The following is a 17,083-nucleotide window of genomic DNA, read 5'->3' on the forward strand; positions in this document are numbered from 1 at the left end:
GGGTGGGGGTGGGTGCTGCAAAGCACCTTACCTCTCACTTCAAACCTGCCCCAGGGGCAGAGCCCCCAGACAGACCAACATCCTGTTCTGTGCAGAGAAGCATATGTGGATGCGTGGACCCGCATTTACCAAAACGACACGGAGATAATCAGAGCCTCAGAGGCATAGACACATACCCTCAGACTCTCAGTGCAGAAGGTCCCCAAAACTTCCCCTCCTCTTTTTCACTCCTCATCCATTGTCAATGACCCCAGGAGCTGAAAAGTCCTCCTCCACGTCTACCTTTGTCCCTCAATCTGCAGCCATGGGGAGACTCTGAGTGCCACCTAAGAACGGAGGCGCTGACGGCAGCAGAGGGTGAAGCCCCAGGGTTGGGCAGGAGTGGAGGATGGTGAGATGAGAGGGCAGAAGAGGGAAGGGACAGCTGCCTGCCCTTTCCATGCCAGGTGCCACGTGCACCAGGTGGGGGGAGAGTGGGTGAGTCACGAGGCTGTGGCATGGCTGACTCCTGCTCCGCTGTTTACCAGCTGGGAATGGGAGCAGGAGGAGGTGCCAGGGAGCCTCTCTGCAGCCTGGCCCCTGGCCAGTTGCCTGTTGGGTAACCAGGAGAGCCAGGCCCAGCTAATCAAACTCTGGGCCCAGGCTGTGAAGGAGAAAAGCAGCACCAGGATCCCCAGAAGTCTCGTCCACTTGGACCCCCTCAGAGCCTTCGGTGCAGGCCTGTGCTTGGTCTGGGAACCTCTCCTTCTCCCAAGGAGGCCAGTGCAGCGTCTCTCCTCTCCTCCCCGCCATGGCTCCTCCGCCTCCAGGCACTCCTCCAGGCCTGCCGCTTGCCCCAACAGATGAGGAGCACGTGGAAGCATCAGGGGGTCAGAGAGTCCAGGGAAGAGTAGCAAGGGGCAGAGGCTGGGCCAAGCAGTCAGCGGCCTCAGGGAACTGAGCAGTCACTGGGAGGAGTCTGACTGCATCCTAGAGAAGAGACAGAGTCCCCCACACCTGTCCTCCCCTCCCCATCTCCCATTCACCTGTCTCAGGTACAAACCACAGGATCTGAAGTCATGAAGACTTCGGTCCAAATCATAGCTCACCCATTTATTGTTCCTGTGTGAGTCACTGGGCAAGTCACTGTTTTCACTGAGCGTCTGTCCACTCACTGATCAATCTGGAATAACAATGTTTTCCTGTGGGGGGTGTTATGAGCATTCACACAAAGTAAGGGCATGGATTTCCATAAAGGCCCTGCAAAGGGCCCAGCACACCGTAGGTGATCAATAAATGATTGTTCCCTTCCTTCCTCCTGTTCGTTTTCTCCTCAAGGCTCCATGCACTGGGCCCCTGGTCTCTCCTCATGTCCCCTCCTGGTGCCAGGACACTCTGCCAGCCACTCCTTTCCCCTGCCTGCTGGAGGGCCAGGTGCTCCCGCCCTCCACCCTCCTCCCTCCTCCCTCCTCTGGGCCCTGCTCCCTGCCCTCCTGGGCAGCCAGGGCAGCCAGGCCGGCACCAAGGGAGCTGCCCCATGGACAAAGCCCCACAGAGACAGCACCGAGGCTCACGAGGTAAGAGGCCCATGGCCCTTCTGGCAGGTGGAAGAGACTGCCAGAGGTTCAGAGGTGGGGGGAGATGGGAAGAGACCGCCAGAGGTTCAGAGGTGGGGGGAGATGGGAAGTGAGGTGGGGAGGGAGAGACAAAAGTGCAGAGGAGAGGGTCCCCGGGTTGGCAGGGAGTGCAGGAGGGTGAAACTGGAGGAGAAACAGGAGGGGGGCTGGGGAGATGACAGAGGAGGAGAAATCGGAAAAGCAGAGAAACGGGAGAAGGAAGGGACAGGTTGGTGGGTAGACAGGAAGGGAAGAGCTGAGTCAGGAAAACCAGATCTAGACCCAGCAACGGGTCAGAACGTGGACAGGCCCTCCAGGTGTGGGCTGCCCCAGCAGGCGCGGGGACACTGCCTCCTTGATCCGGCCAGGACCCCAGGCAGCAGTGTCTGGGAGGCGGGCTGCTCCACCTTCTGTTCATTCACCCGTGGAGAAGCCTGTCCTTTAAGGAGTGACAGACTTGGGGAGTGTGGCAGGGGAAACCACACCCTGTCAGCTGCCCACGACCACGTAGCCTGGCGCTTTCCTCTCCACTGGCCCAGGGGTATTTCATCTCTGCAGAGAATGTGGGGCACTGGGCCATTGGCAGAGAGGGACAGAAAGTCAGGCCATCCTCAGCCCCACCCATGATCCAAGTCAGGAACCCCCTCAGAGCAAGATCCCAGGGGCACAGGCTTGGTCAGCTGTGAGCACAGAGGAGGAACGTTTGAGAGCCAGAGGCTCCAAGCTTCAGGGCCACCTGGTGGAGGAAGAACTGGCTGCCTGGGCAAGCAAGGGGAGCACCCCCACCACAGGACTGCTCTGAGGTGCAAGGCTGGGGGCCAGGAGCCGGTGCCACGTCCGGGAGGAAGCTGGGTGGGGCCAGGCAGGAGCAAGGGGAGGTGGGCGGGGCTGGGTGGGGCCTCACCACCTGGGGCAGTCTTTTCCCTCCCTCACCCCAGCAGAGCCCAGGCCATCAGGACACTCGCCCAGTGACCGAGGGTGGATGCCAGTGGGGAACATCAGATGCCAGCGGGGAGCATCTCCCAGGCAGAAGGGCACTGTGTGTGTGTGTGTGTGTGTGTGTGTGTGTGTGTGTGTGTGAGAGTCGGGTGTCAGGACTGAACAGCAGAAGGGAAAAAAATAACAGAATCGAGTCAGAGGTTGGGGAAGCCACAGGGGTATAGGGCAAGGCTGAAGGGCTTTCTGAGACAAAAGGCAGGCCCTGTGCCCGGTGATGAGCTGCCATGTGGGTGCAGAAAATGGATCAAGGTCTGGCAGAGGAAGCCTCTTCCCAGGGGCTCCCTGGCAAGGTGTTTCATGGATGCTAACTGCATGAATGCGTGGCCCTGCCCTCGGCAGCTGCTCCTCCTGGAGGTCGGCGCATCCGCGTGACCCCCCACCGACCATGCTCCCTACTGCCCAGCCTCCACCCAGACGCGGCCACGCAGCAGCAGCAGCAGCAGAGAAGGGATGCCTTCCTCTGCGGGCTGGTAGCCCAGGGAGGCCCGCCTGCTGGAAGCCAGAGAGGGGTCTGTGTTTGCAGCTTTGCCCTCCTCTTCCTCCAAACATCCTCTCCCCCTGCCCCCCACCCCCACATCTCTGAAGCCCTGGTCTTTTCAGGCATAGATGAGCAACCAAGGGATTTCAGTCCCACCGAGATTTAACTCTGGTTGTAGGATATTTTTGTGCACCTCCAATGGGCCAGATACTATGGAGGGCTCTGGAAATTACAAGCTGAACAAGACCAATGCAGTCCCTGCCTTCACAGGGCTTCACAATTTGGCAGGGAAGACCCATTTCCCAGACAATGACACAATGACAGCAGTTAGATGACAGTTAGGTGACGTGGTGAGTGCCAGGAAATAAAATGCAGGGAGCTGAGCATGTCAGCACAAGGGCAGGGGAGGGGCGGTGTGGCTTCTCCAAGGAAGAGACATAATCAGAGACCTGAGAGGGGGAAGAGAAGCTGTCTAGATTCAGGGGCGCAGGAGGGAGGGGCATTCCAGGCAGAAGGAGCAGCTTGGGGGAGTCCCAGAGGCAGTGAGGAGCCCGATACTTCCGGGTACCTGGAAGAGGGCCAGCGTGGGCCAAGGACAGAGGGCACTGCGGGAGTGGCCTGCCCGCCCTCCAGATGGCAGGCTCTGAGGGAAGGAGTGTGGCTTTGGGATCCTAGGAGTGGGAAGGGCCTCAGCCCCTCATGGTCTTCAACTTTTGACACCAACCCCCTCTCTTGTCTTTACAGAGCTGCTGGCTGTAAAGAAGACCCACACCTGTGAGTAGGGGGTTCAGGGCAAAAAAAAAAAAAAAAAAAAGGCGGGGGCAGGATAAGATGGAGAAGAATTCAGCAAGGACTCTGGGAGGGACTGAGGGTGGACAGAAGTGGAGGAGCCAGGAAGGCGAGGGGAGGCGTGAGGAAACCTCAGATCAGGGCAATGCCAGGAGATGAGGAAGAAGCGTGAAGCGTCAAAGGAAACAGTGTGAAGAAACCAGGCGAGGAAGGCAGCAAATCGCACTGCCATGTGTGTACCCGTGCAACAGCCTTGATGTTCTTCACATGCACCCAAAACCTAAAATGCAATAAAAATAAACAAATAAGAGAAACCAGGAGAGAACAAAGGAAAAGAAAACTGTGGAAAAATGCGAGGAGAGATGATGGACAGAGGCAGGGAGACGGCAGGGCGTGGGGGTCAGCTGCCCAGCCAGCCGGGAAGGAAGGAAGGAGATGGAGGTGGGGGGGCCTGTGGAGGCGAGGTGGCCTCAGGAACTCAGCCCCCCTGACACGGGAGGTAAGGAGCCTGCACCAGGCTTTTTTTTTTTTTCTTTTTTTTTGAGCTGGAGTCTCGCACTGCCGTCCAGAGCTGGAGTGCAATGACGTGATCTCGGCTCACTGCAACCTCCACCTCCTGGGTTCAAGCAATTCTTCTGCCTCAGCCTCCCAAGTAGCTGGGATTACAGGTGTGTGCCACCACACCTGGCTAGTTTTTGTATGTTTAGTAGAGATGAGGTTTCCCCATGTTGGCCAGGCTGGTCTCGAACTCCTGACTTCGTGATCCACCTGCCTCAGTCTCCCAAAGTGCTGGGATTACAGGCGTGAGCAACTCTGCCTGGCTTGTACCAGGCTTTGTGGTGCTTAGCCAGGTTTGGTGTTCATCTCTGTGGTTAAAACATCCTGAGGTGTGAATAAGCCCCGAGCCAGCCTGTGCAGAACTAGAGAGCAGGAGAGCTTCCTCTCTGTAGGAAACAGAATGTACAGGGGCACTCTGTGTCCTGGGGCCCTGAAAGCCAGACTACAACAGGGAAGAAGGGCACTGGAGCTCAGAGAGGACTTCCCAGTGGACACTAGTGACTAAGCATCCTCTCTAGGGACTGCTCAGCACATCAGCGCTCCTCTCCTAGTTTGTGGCACAGGCTAGTACCCAGAGAATGCACACAGTCCCAGAGCGATGCCCATCAGGGTCATGCATGCCTTCAACAGCTTCTGTAAGCACGGGTCGCTGAATCGACGAGGATCCCTCCAGGGTAGGAACAGACACACCATTTCTCCATGGCTGTCCCTTGCTTGCCTTGCCAGTTCCTTCTAAGAGCTCACTGCCATCCCTGCCACTGCCAAAATTGTCTAGAGCCTCTCTGTTCCAAGCAGAGACATCTCAGAGGGCAGAGCGTTGCCCTCCTCCCTGAGCTGGGCAGCCCGGGGCTGACGGCCATCCAGGATGCTGCCTCCTCCTGGGTGGGGGTTGCTTTGCTCAGCATAATCCTGATCAGTGCCTCACCTGCCCCTAGCCACAGGGCCCCACGGAAATGCTGAGCAGGGCCCCGGGAGGAAAGCGGGTCAGGGAGTGACGCGAGTGAGCTGGGGGAGGGGGGTCACGGACCGTATGTGGGTGGGAGAAGTAGGGGGACTTTCAGAGCAGCAGAAATGGGGAGAGGTCAAACCCTATTCCTACCCTTAACCCCTGACCTCAGAAACCTCAGCCAGGACCAAACCTCCTTATCCCCCTCCCAACCCGCTGGACCGCATGTCCACACCCCATGAGTGTCGTCCTGAGGATCCAGGCTGGCAGCATCTCCCCCACTCCACGGCCTAGCTCCTGAAGCCCCAGGAAGCAAGGAAAGGCCTGGTCCTGGATGAGAGGGGCTGGAGTCCCAGCACGATCGGATACCTCTCAGGAGTTTGCCCCACAGAATCCAGGGCACATTAAGGCCTCCCCCAGGCTGAGAGACTGAAAATTGGCTCCTGAATTGAGGCAACCCCAAGATGGGGGTCCAAGATGGGGAACCCAGGGAGAACTCCCCAGACCAAGAGGGAGCCTGAATACTGAGGGACCCCGAAGAGGGACTCTCAAAGCCAACATACCCCACAGAGCACATAAGAGGCTGAGAAGGCCTCTGAAATTGTTTGACCCCTGATAAGGAGCCCCCACCAGGCCGAAAAACACTCCAGAGAGACTCACATGCCGGGAGACCTCCCAGGCCGAGGCACCCTAAAAAGCAGATCTGAACCAGAGAGACCCTCCCATCCTTCAAGTGGGAACCGAAGCCAATCTGCCTGGGCTTGAATCCTGACTCTGCCCCTTACTAGCTGTGTGACCTTGGGCAAGTTACTTAACCTCTCTGTGTCTTACTTTCCTCCTTGAAATGAGGATAATGGTAGCTACTTCATACAGTTTTTTTTTAATTCTTTTTGAGACCGACCCTCCGGCTCCCGAGTTCAAGCGATTCTCCTGCCTCAGCCCCCTGGGTAGCTGGAACTACAGGCACCTGCCACCACGCCTGGCTAATTTTTGTATTTTTAGTAGAGATGGAGTTTCACCATGTTGGCCAGGCTGGTCTTGAACTCCTGACCTCAGGTGATCCACCTGCCTCGGCCTTTCACAGTGCTGGAATTACAGGCCTGAGCCACCGCCCCTGGCCCACATGAAGTATTTTGTGAGGATTAGATAATCCACATAAAACATTGAGAACCATTTCTGACACATAACAGTCAGCCCATTATTATGATTATGAGTATGATGATGGTGATGACGATCATTATCTACACTCCAATTTCAGCAGTTTGGCTCCTAAGGAAATTTCTCATTTCCTTCTGTGGACCGTGGGTATTTGCCTGATGATTATTACTGCTCCTATCATTTCCATGTGTTCCCTAGCGCAAGATACACGGGGTGTCTGCAGGGAAGATCATGGGCATGGAGGTGGTGGGGCAGACCCCCAGGCTGCACCACACTGGGCATGACTGTTGGCAGTCCACAGGGTGTCAGGTGGCACATGCCACCACCCCGGGGAAGACATCCTGTGACTTACCTCTGAAAGCATCCTTGTCCCTGAAGTCACCTGGCAAAGAGGGTCAGGCTCAGAAGGTCCTCAGGGGGAGGAGGAGTAGAAACCCGGCCCCAGGCTCGTGTGAGCTCCATTCCGGCTCCCCAGCCAGAACTACCCTGGCGGGTGGAAACAGCTTTTACTGTGTGTGGCTGTCGCATGTGGTTTTGGAATTTTCCAACGCCCCCTACGATTGGCTGCCCCTCCCCTCACACCCTGCCCCAGGCCCAGATTGGCCACGTGGGGCGCCTGTCATCCTACTCACTGCACCCCTTGGGGGTGGGGTGGGGGGTTGTCACTTGGCCACCTGTGTGGTGCGGAGCTTAAACCCCCCAGCCCAGAAGCACTGGGGGAGAGCTAGGTGCAGAGCTTCAGGCTGAGGCGCTGCTGAGAGGGCCTCACCCCGCCTCTGCTGCCAGCTGCACCCCACTCCTGGACCACCCCCTGCTGAGAAGGACAGGGAACCAAGGCCAGCAGAGCCAAGGCTCAGTCATGAGAAGTAAGTGAACGGGGCTACCTGGGGTCAAGAGAGCCTGGACCCTGCCGTCACCCCTCTGGAAGGGAGGATGTCAGTGTGAGCAAAGCTGAGTGCTCTTCCCTGGCAGGGTGTGTCCCAGTCAAGGTCAAGATCTGTTGGGAGATGGGTGGAGCAGCTGGGGAGTCCTGCTGGCCAGGCGGTTCTCTGACAGCAGCGATGCTAAGAGGACTGTTGAGAACTCCTGAGTTCCGAAAAGAACCTTCAAGAGTACCTGAGGTATACGGGCCCCTCATTCTACAAAAAGACGGGGCGCCAGGAGGCTGCGTACTTCACCCAAGGTTGCACAGCTGGTGTCTGACAGAGGCTGGTGATTACTAGGGGCCCTGAACGCACTCTCCTGGCTCCTGCTACCGTGTTTCCCTCTGTGCCTCCAGCCTGCTTGTGAGTCAAAGGAGGCCGGAGTGGTTGCTGTGCCTTGAAGCAGCAGGACCGCCAGAGTCAACTGAGGTTGGCGGGCAGCAGGGCTCAGAACCCCGCATCCAGGCCTCAGCGGCACCAGGCTTTCTGCCCAACCTAGGGGCATGAGGACTATGTGGGATCCAGTCAGGGTGCACCAGGGTGGGTGCCTATGTGTGCGTGTGCGTGTGTGTGCGTGCCTGTGAGTGCGTGTGTGCGCGCGCGTGTGTGTGTGCGTGTATGCGTGTGTGCGTGTGTGCCTGTGTGTGTGTGTGTGCGCGCGTGTGTGCCTGTGTGTGCGTGTGTGTGCATGTGTGCGTGTGTGTCTGTGTGTGTGGTTCTCCAGGGTCAGTGGCCCATTTGATGGGGGAAGCAAGGCAGTGGAGATGGGATTGGAAAGACCTCAGCCTCACCTTCTTCCTGGCTTGGAGCCCTGGTGGGCAGATGTCTGGGGTTCCTGTGCCTTCCAGCAGAGCAAGGGTGGGCAATCTCAGGAAGTCCCCTGTAATTGTTGTGAAGGGAAGCCAGAGGAGCTCTCGGAGCACAAGGTGAAGGAGGAAAAGGGAAGCCCCATGCCCCTATGGCTGAGGCCTGAGGCAGCCCCAGCTTCAACCTGAGCTCTTCCCACAAGCTACAGAAGGGAGGCCGTATTGAGTCCTGGAAGAACCCCTGGACTGAGAGCGTCAGACCAGGCACTTGTGCCACCTGTCACTGGCTAGCCATAGAGACTTAGACAAGCCAAGTCACTGCGTTCTGGTCCACCATCCGCGAAACAAGGGAGCTGAATTTTAAGATAAAGCAACAAAACCAACTATGGAGAGTCTCCCAGTTCCAAAGGCCCAGGGCCAAGAGAGAGCCCAGTGCCCTGAGGCAGGCATCCCAAGGGTGATGAAGAAGACTCAGCTCTCCCAGAGGATAGAAGGAAGGGAAGCCAGGAAAAAATTAGACTTCCTCTTCTGTGATGGGGAGATGGGGACTGAGGCCACGGTGCAGGCGTGTGAGCTGCGGTGGATAAGGAGGGCTAGGGAGAACAGCCAACAGCTTCCACACAGAGGAAAGGTCCCCTTTTCAGTTTCCCTTTTAGCTTCTTTCTATTAGCAGCAAATGCTGGCAGATTGGTCCTTCCAGAAATGGCCCCAAATGTGGAAACCAGCCCTGAAAGACAATGACTGGGTGTGCTTCTAGCCCAGGAGCAGAGCAGAAGTTCCCAGCAGGGGCTGAGGGAGACCTTGGCCAGCTTTCCATCAGATCCACCCCCAGGATACACACAGAGCCCCACCCAGGCTGGGAGGTAGGAGAGGGGGTCTCTCCGACAGGGGTCAGTGCCACTGCACCTTCTCACTTGGACATTCACAGGTATCTCATAGCCCCAAGTTATCTGACCCCAGTGAGTGCCAGCCACCACCAGCCCCTCCAACCACTGAGGACGAGAGTCAAAGCATGTGGGGCTTGGGACTGTGACACACCCAGAGACCAAGGGCCCGACACACAGGAGCAGAAACACAGCAAGAAATAAGGAGGGATGGAGAGGCCCGACTCAAAGGGCAGGTTTCTGGAAGACCTGAGGAGAGGGTAATGTCCAGATGGAAGTGTGAATGGAGAAAACAGGAACAGAGCCACACGCATGGAGGTGTGGCCGGGCGCGGTGGCTCTCACGCCTGTAATCCCACTTCCGGAAGTTGAGGCTTGAGACCAGGAGTTTGAGACCAGCCTGGGCAACAAAGTGAGCTCCTGTCCCTACGAAAAAGTTTTTTAATTAGCTGGACATGGCGGCGTGTGCCTGTAGTCCCAGCTACTCAGGAGACTGAGGCAGGAGGACCATGAGCCCAGGAGTTCAAGGCTGCAGTGAGCTATGATCAGCATCACTGCACCTTAGCTTGGGTGACAGAGTAAAACTCTGTCTCTTAAACAAACAAACATGAAGGTGTGAAGCCCAGAAACAGAGCTGGAGTGCAGAAGATCACAAGGCACACAGACACAGGAGAGGCGGAGAGAAAGGAAGACTGGGGGGAGAGGGAAGACGGGGAGACACGGGGTCTAAGAAAGGATAAGGTGCCCTCTGACCAGGATGGCACCAGCTCCCTGCCATCCGACCTGCTGCTGTCAAGTGGAGGGAATGCTTCTGTGCACCAAAGAGACTCCCAGCCAGCCAGAGGGAGGGTAGCCCAATAGGCACGAAGGCCCTGGCATTAGGCCTGGATGGGGAGGTGGGAGGCCGCGGGGTGCGAGGTCACTGGCTGTGTCCTGATCTTTCTTAGGTCTGGTCGTGATCATGAGGAACGGTGGGCTGGGAAGGACTCCAAGTCCCCAGGGTGCACAGAGCTCACCCTGAGAGCCCAGGGCCATCTGAGGCCTCTGTGAAGGATTTCCTCCTTCCTTGCAGCACTCCAGCGCCCTCCTCTTTCCCCATCTTCCCATTCCTAATAGAAATACCAAGCATCTCGAGCCCAAGGCACTAGACTTTGAAAAGACTCAGCAGGTCCCAGCACAGTGAAAATATGTGGTCCCTACAAGGGGCGCCTCCTGCTCCCCAGCCTCTGTCCTGCTGACTCTAACAGGGAACCGGACTTTTTAAGGGTTAAGGGCTCCCCCAGGCTCCTGTTCCCGTATGGCTAGTTCTTTCTGAGGTCTCACCTCCACACCTGCTGCTGCAGTGCAGCCCCTTGCCTGAGGCTCTGAGGCTCAGAAAGGATGGAGATGTCTATTTTGGGGGAGGGACAGTAACAAGGCAGGGCCTCAGGGCCAGAGCCGAGGTCTTTCTGGGTCCACTACGCTCCTGGAGCAGCAAAGGTGCTCTGGGAAGGGGGACAGATGGCCCTGGAGGCAGGGAAGGCAGCGGTGGTGACGTCTGGGCTCCTGCTCCTCAGAGCTTCCTCCTGGTGATTCATCCCCTCCCCCATTTGCTGGTTGTTTTCACTACCTTTCTCCAGTCCCAGACTGCGGGGGTGGCGGAGGCACCAGGAGGGGGTTTCGGGTGGCTGGCTGGCTGTCATTCATGGCTTTTCAAAACCCCAGACTCTCCCTCGCCCACCTGAGTTTTAGCTTCACTATTTTCTCAGCCCTAGGATCTGGGTGTTTCAGCAGAAAATGTTCACCAGGAGCTGTGGGGGGGCCCTGGTCTGGGCTGGGGGTAGGGTTCACCAGGTAGAACCGCGTCTCCCCCGGCCCCCACCCAGCCCTCCCCCTCCTGCTCCCGTGTGGTGGCACCCACCACCTTGGTTTCCAGCTTTGCAGAAGCTGGGGGAACTGATGGCTGAGAAAGGAGGGAGGCTGGTGACAGGTTGGGGTGTGCGAGGGACCCCGGACTGAGCTGTGTTCTCAGTGGGGATTGAGACGGAGAGTTCTGGCTGTGGGGAGGAGGGGCCCAAGCTAAGGAAAGAGATGCATTCCTCTTTCTCACTCATTCATTCATTCTGCAAACAGAGGCATACGAAGATGTATGCAAACCCCGTCTATACCCTAAAGGGGCTGTTGTGTTCCCGAGGAGTCCCCAGGAACCCTGTTGGGATATATGCCGTCCCACCTCGCCTTTAGAGAAAGGGGTAAGGGCAGGAGGAGGCTGGGACCACAGAGGAAGAGTTGGGACAGGGGAAAAATACCTCTTGGGATCTTTGAATAAACAGGGGTCCTGGCTTCAGCTCTGTGGGTTGCCTCCGTGAATTCTGTTCCTAGACCACCACCCTCACCTCACACTCTTCCCCCTGCAGCCAATAACCATGTCCGCTATCCAGTTCTCCCGTGTGCATTTGGGCATCTTATCCTCATAGAGTATATGGCTTAAGGGTTGAGGGCACTGACTCAGGAGTTACAGGGATCTGGGTCCAAACGCCAGGTCTGCCGCTTCTGGCTATGTGACGTTGGTCAAGCTGCTGCATCTCTCTGGGCCTCAGTTTTCTCGTCTGTAAAATGAGGCTGATACTAGCAGGGCCTACTTCACAGGGTTGTTGTGATCATTAAATGAAAATGCATGGAAAGCCTGGCACAGAGTAAGAATTCAGCCCAGACCTGCGTCTATCGTTATCCTTCCTCCCTAATCAATACCCAGCGGAGAAAAGGGAGAGAGAAAGAGAGGCAAGGAAAAGGCCCAGCTCTAGACTGTCGAGGCGTCAGGACCCGGGGTTCCTTGGTCTGAACCCATTCTCTGCCATGACGGTGGGGTTGGTTCTGGGGTTTGAGGGGAGAGATCCCCCTGGGTGGCAGCCCCTCCCCTGCTCCTACCACTTCCTCTCTGTGGCATAGGGCACCTGGACAGGGCCCAGGGTTGGCTTCCTAAGCTGGCACAGGGCCAGGCTCTGGAAGTACTCAAAGAGCGCTATCACTGAATCTCGCAGCTGTGAGAGGCAACATTAGAGGAGGATGGAGGACTTTGCTTCTACCGTATTTCCCCTCATAGAAGGAGCTACTAGGATGCTCCCGGGGGTGCTTCGGTCTCTGAAGCAGCCCAGAGGAGACTCGGTTTCTCTTCCTAGCATTGTCTCAGAATGCAGTTTTAGAGGTCACACTGGATGGCAGAAAACATACAAGAATGAGCTCGGGAAAAGATCACCAACCTACCCCCACTCCCTGGAAGGAGCGGCCTGGCCAAAGGGCAGGAACAGAGACTAAGTTCTTGCTACTCAAAGTATAGGCTGAAGACCAGCAAGCTTAGGCACAAAGAGCTGACCAAAGTGCGGGATGTGAGTCCCACCTCCGATCCCCAGCTAATGTCGTTTGAGACGCAGAAGGCCATCGGCATTCAGTCATTCGATGATTTAAGGAGCCGGCATGTGCATTTGGGCGTCTGTCTCTCCTTTTGGAAGCATGTGGAATTGGAGAGTTTTCTTGTGGTGAGTCTCAGGAGAGAGCTACAGTGAGGGGGCTGCAGATGAGATGCCAAGATCTGTCCAAGACAGCAGGCGAGGGTAGAGTTAGGGCTGCCATGGGAGCCGCGGTGCAGGGGCTGGTTTGAGGTTCCTGACCTTTGCTTGGCTCTAGTTCCTGGCACTGGCAGGGCCTTAGATGGTAAGTTCCTGGCAGGCCTGGCTCCTGGGCAACAGTTTGAGTAATCCTGTGATTACTCAGCTCCTTCTCCCCAATCTGGGTTCCCACCACCTGCTGCTTCAGGGACGTGTCTCCAGGGGTAGCTTTTGAAGGTGAGTTATCATTAGAGTTGTTTTCACCTCCTATCACCTCCTCCCCAACCAAGTCTACCGGCCCCCTTCCCGTTCTCCCCCACCCCTTCTCCACAAGTAACACACGCTCTCATATACACACTGGTGTTTGCTTTCTGAGGTTTGGGCAGATGGCATTGAAGGGGGTACAGGCGGCAGGGGAAGGGCGGGGAGCATGACTAGAGAGCCTGAAGTGCTGAGGGGGAAGGGGTTGGGCAGAGGCCAGGGTCCAAGTGTGGATTCTCTGTGTTGCTGTGTTTCCGCAGCCGTCTCTCCATCCCTAGGTCCATGCCTCTGTTTTTCCCGGTCCCAAACATCCTGGTGTCTCCAGCTCAGTGAGGCTAGGGGGTCTGACATTCTAGCTCAGAGGCTCTGGCCCTGTGTGCCTGTCTCACTGTGTACCTCTGTCTTGGACGGGGAGGATGGAGGATGGGCTGACCAGGTGGCTGGAGTCCAAGGCTTTGGTGTGCCCTAAACATGGGTATTTGCGAAGGGGGTCCTTGACTGGCCGCATCTTCCTGTGAGAAGGTCAGGGTCTTGGTGACACTGTTGTGAGGTTCCTAGGGCCAGGAGCAACAGTGGGTCAGGCATGGGGCAGGGAGATGTGTCTGGGGTCACCCATGTGGTCAGCACACACACGCACGCGGATGTGGCTCCTGGAGAAGGGAAGAGGCAGGGAGGCCTGTGGTTGACTGCTGGGCCAGAGCCCGAGTTCCCACTGTGGCTTGGCCTAATCTTCCTCCCGCTTACTTTTTTGGGTGGCCCACGTTGGTTTCTCCCGTCTCTGGTCTTAGGCCACTGAAGAGAGAGATGCCGCAGCGCTGGAGAGGGAGGTGTTGGGGAAGAACAGGGTCCACAGGGCCCGAGTGCCCCTCCCAGCCTTGCCAGGCCCACTGGGCTTCTTAGCCTGACCTCTGCTCGGGAGTGACTTGAATACACAGTGCTCTCCGTGGGCGATATCATTTCATTACTCGCTGCTGCCTGCAATCACCCCATGGACAGGCAATAACACCTTTATCGTGATCTGACTGACAAGAACATGCAGGTCTAGAGGGAGAATCTAAGTGACTAGAAGTAGGAGTGCCCCACATTTTCTGTCCCTGTTCTAGGCACCCAATGTCCTCTTATTCTTCCTTCCCCTCCATGCATTAAAATCTGCTGTTAATTCACTGGAAAGAATCTGGAAGACTCACTCACTGCCTGGTCCTGGGGGGACCACAGTTTACTGAGTGAGCACTGGAAGCTTGCTGCCAGGGAGGCGCGTGTGGCTGGGGGTGGGGACGAAATCGAGTGCCAGCGAAGAGATTTCAGATTCCCATGTGCCCTGTCGCTGTGAGGAGGCAGCTACTGCCTCTGACTCACCCTAAGACTGGCTTGAAGGACGATGGTTTAAGAATGGTGGAAATAATATTTTGGGGAATGGTGGGCAAGCCATGGTCTCCCTACCCACTTCATATCAACAGGCCCTACCTGTGACCAGCGGCCAGGCCAGGGACTGGAGGGGAGCTCACAGCAACGAGCATTTGCCCTCCAGAGAGGCTGCCATTCCTTTTGCCGCTTCAGTAGGAGACATGTCATAGATGAAAAGGGGCTTTGGCCCTTCTCTTCACTTTTCTGGCCTGCTCCACCCCCAGAGCTCCCCACTCAGAGGGGAGGCAGCAGGTCAGTGATGGTGGAAAAGAGACGCACGTGCTCTGGGAAGTGCTAAAAACACCTAAACTTACCAGGGATCCCAAGCTTTGCCCAGCTACCTTTCAAGGATGAGCTGGGAGGAGGCCTCCCACAGTCCCTTCAAGCTCAGCAGAGAGCTGTGGGCATTAACAGGGAGGGGGCAAAGCGGAGATGAGCCCAGGGCCAGCAGCAAACCACAGAGGTCCGGGAGCAAGTACAGGTTACAGTGAATTCAGAGGGAGAGAAAACCTGGGGTCCTAGCGCCCCACGAGCAAACGCTAACATGCAATTATGCACGTGTGTATGCAGGAGCAACCAGATCTTTCCTTGGAGGCTCACAAATGACACATACTTTTCATGCATATGCACACGCACAAGTACACCTTCAAACATGCCCACTGATATGTGTACCCCAAAAGACAGGGACACAGAACAGCGTAATGGAAGGCTCAGGGGAACTGGGAAATAGACCCCGCTCTCAGGCAAACCAGCTTGTGACCCTGGGCCAACCACCTGGCCTTATCTGGCCTCGTCCTTCATCAGTAAATGAAGAGGTTGAATGAGATGGTCTCCAGTCTCAGCCAGTTTTAACATTGATGATTCATGTTCACACAAATGGACACAGGTGTCCTTGTACAAACATAAACGTGTACACTCGGACACACCGATGTACACAAAGCCACCCTCTCTCTGCTCTCGGGCCTAAGAGCCTAAGAGTCCTTGTTAATTCTTTCCCTGGGATCTCAGGCATCTAGCAGAGCTGGGGTGTTGAGCCCCGGTCTCCTGGGGTCCTCCCTGCCCCACACCCCATCTCTGTATCGCCCCTCCCTGAACCTTCACTGCCTGGCTGGGAGGGCTGGCATCTCTGCCTAGCCCCCCCATTGTACCTCATCTTCCTGCCATGCCCTACCCTCTGCCCATGGGAGCTGAGCCCCAGTAAGGGAGGGAGGCACAGAGGAAGCCCCTTGGGCGGGAAGCAGGTGTTGCGAGGCAGTGAGGAGTCCTGTGTCCCAAGGTGGGAGGGTGGCAACTGAGCTTTTCAACTTCAAGGGCTGAGCAGGTGGCCTCTCTGCAGCTGCTTTCTCTGCCTCCATAGCGCTGGTACAACTCCTGGCCGCCCCTTGATACTCCCCTCCTCTGTGAAACACACAGCTTCCTCACACCCTTTGCTGAGAAGCATTTGGCATTTCACTTCCCCTTCCATTTTGCAAGAGGGAAATAGCAAGCTGGAGCTGGTTGGAGAAGCTGGGGAAGCACCAGGCACTGTAGCCGCAGCCCAGGTACGTGATGGTTGAATGCAGGAAAGCCTCCTGGGTCGACCTACTTCTCCTTCTCTTTTCCAGCACAAATTGAAGTGATCCCTTGCAAAATCTGTGGGGACAAGTCGTCTGGGATCCACTACGGGGTTATCACCTGTGAGGGCTGCAAGGTGAGTCGCAGGCATGTGTATGTGTGTGTGTGCATACACACACGTGCACACACACAGTGTCTCCTTAGAGATAAACAAGGGGCTTGATGGCCTTTGTGATGACTCCAGGGATGATCTCCTGGGCAGCCAGGGAAATCCCTGAGTAGCGTCGCCTCGGAGGGCCCTCAGCACGGGGACGGCCCTGTCTTAAGCTGGGGAAGTGACAACAGGACAAACTGCAATTACACAGATAGACGGAGGAGAGAGAAAACGGACAGGTCGCAGAATGCAGAAAAGCTGCCAGAGCTTGTGGGCTGGAGGCCCTTGGGAGTGGTCTGGGCCCGGCCAGGATAAGCAGTCCTGCTCTCCACCTGCTGTCCCCAGGGCTTCTTCCGGCGGAGCCAGCGCTGTAACGCAGCCTACTCCTGCACCCGCCAGCAGAACTGCCCCATCGACCGCACCAGCCGAAACCGATGCCAGCACTGCCGCCTGCAGAAATGCCTGGCGCTGGGCATGTCCCGAGATGGTGAGGCCAAGTGGACGGCCCCCTGGGGTTTTCCTGGTGTCTCCAGAGGGGCAGTCGGGCCTGCTGAGCTAGACAAGGCTGAACCTGCAAGACCGCCCGTCCCCTAGGCTGCTCTCCATCCCTCCTCCTTACCCCCCCATCTCCTCCCCTGCAGGGATGGGTGGGTCACCCCCACCAAAGTTCTTTGGAGTCCCCAGCTTTCGGTTTTGCTAGAACAGACCTCCTCTTTCCAAGGTCCCATACCTCTTCATCGCTCCTGACTTGGGATGGATTCTCCTCACTCTGCTTCCCTCTGACCCAGCTCCCATGCGGCTCTGGCGCCTTCCCCTGCTACCCCGTTGTTGCAGTTCTAGCTCCCTTCCTAGTCCCCTGTTCCCATTCTTGGACATGGGACTGTGGCCAGGAATGGAAACAGAATTGGCCTGAGAACAACCACAGGGTGGTCAGAGCGGGGGAGGGCTGGTGTTCCTGGAGCCTTATCTACCTCCTTACCCACCACCCCCC

At 56.9% G+C, this 17,083-nt stretch overlaps 1 protein-coding gene across 4 annotated transcripts in view; it reads left to right on the forward strand.

Annotated features, from left to right (window-relative positions):
• The first annotated feature begins 1,414 nt into the window (after positions 1-1,414).
• RORC (RAR related orphan receptor C) overlaps positions 1,415-17,083 on the forward strand; it is a 25,882-nt gene continuing 10,213 nt past the window's right edge. For 2 of the 4 annotated variants that reach the window (XM_017546219.2, XM_037744885.1), the window contains exons 1-4: positions 1,415-1,556; positions 3,817-3,846; positions 15,989-16,074; positions 16,438-16,579. In XM_017546219.2, the coding sequence (XP_017401708.1) occupies positions 1,517-1,556; positions 3,817-3,846; positions 15,989-16,074; positions 16,438-16,579 (298 nt within the window). In that variant the 5' untranslated portion in view covers positions 1,415-1,516. Of the gene's footprint in view, positions 1,557-3,816; positions 3,847-7,309; positions 7,390-7,495; positions 7,645-15,988; positions 16,075-16,437; positions 16,580-17,083 lie in introns of all 4 variants that reach the window. The other 2 variants (XM_017546222.2, XM_017546220.2) reach the window with 2 other exon arrangements.

The sequence above is a fragment of the Cebus imitator genome, unplaced genomic scaffold, assembly GCF_001604975.1.
Source record: "Cebus imitator isolate Cc_AM_T3 unplaced genomic scaffold, Cebus_imitator-1.0 Scaffold188, whole genome shotgun sequence".
Taxonomy (NCBI): domain Eukaryota; kingdom Metazoa; phylum Chordata; class Mammalia; order Primates; family Cebidae; genus Cebus; species Cebus imitator.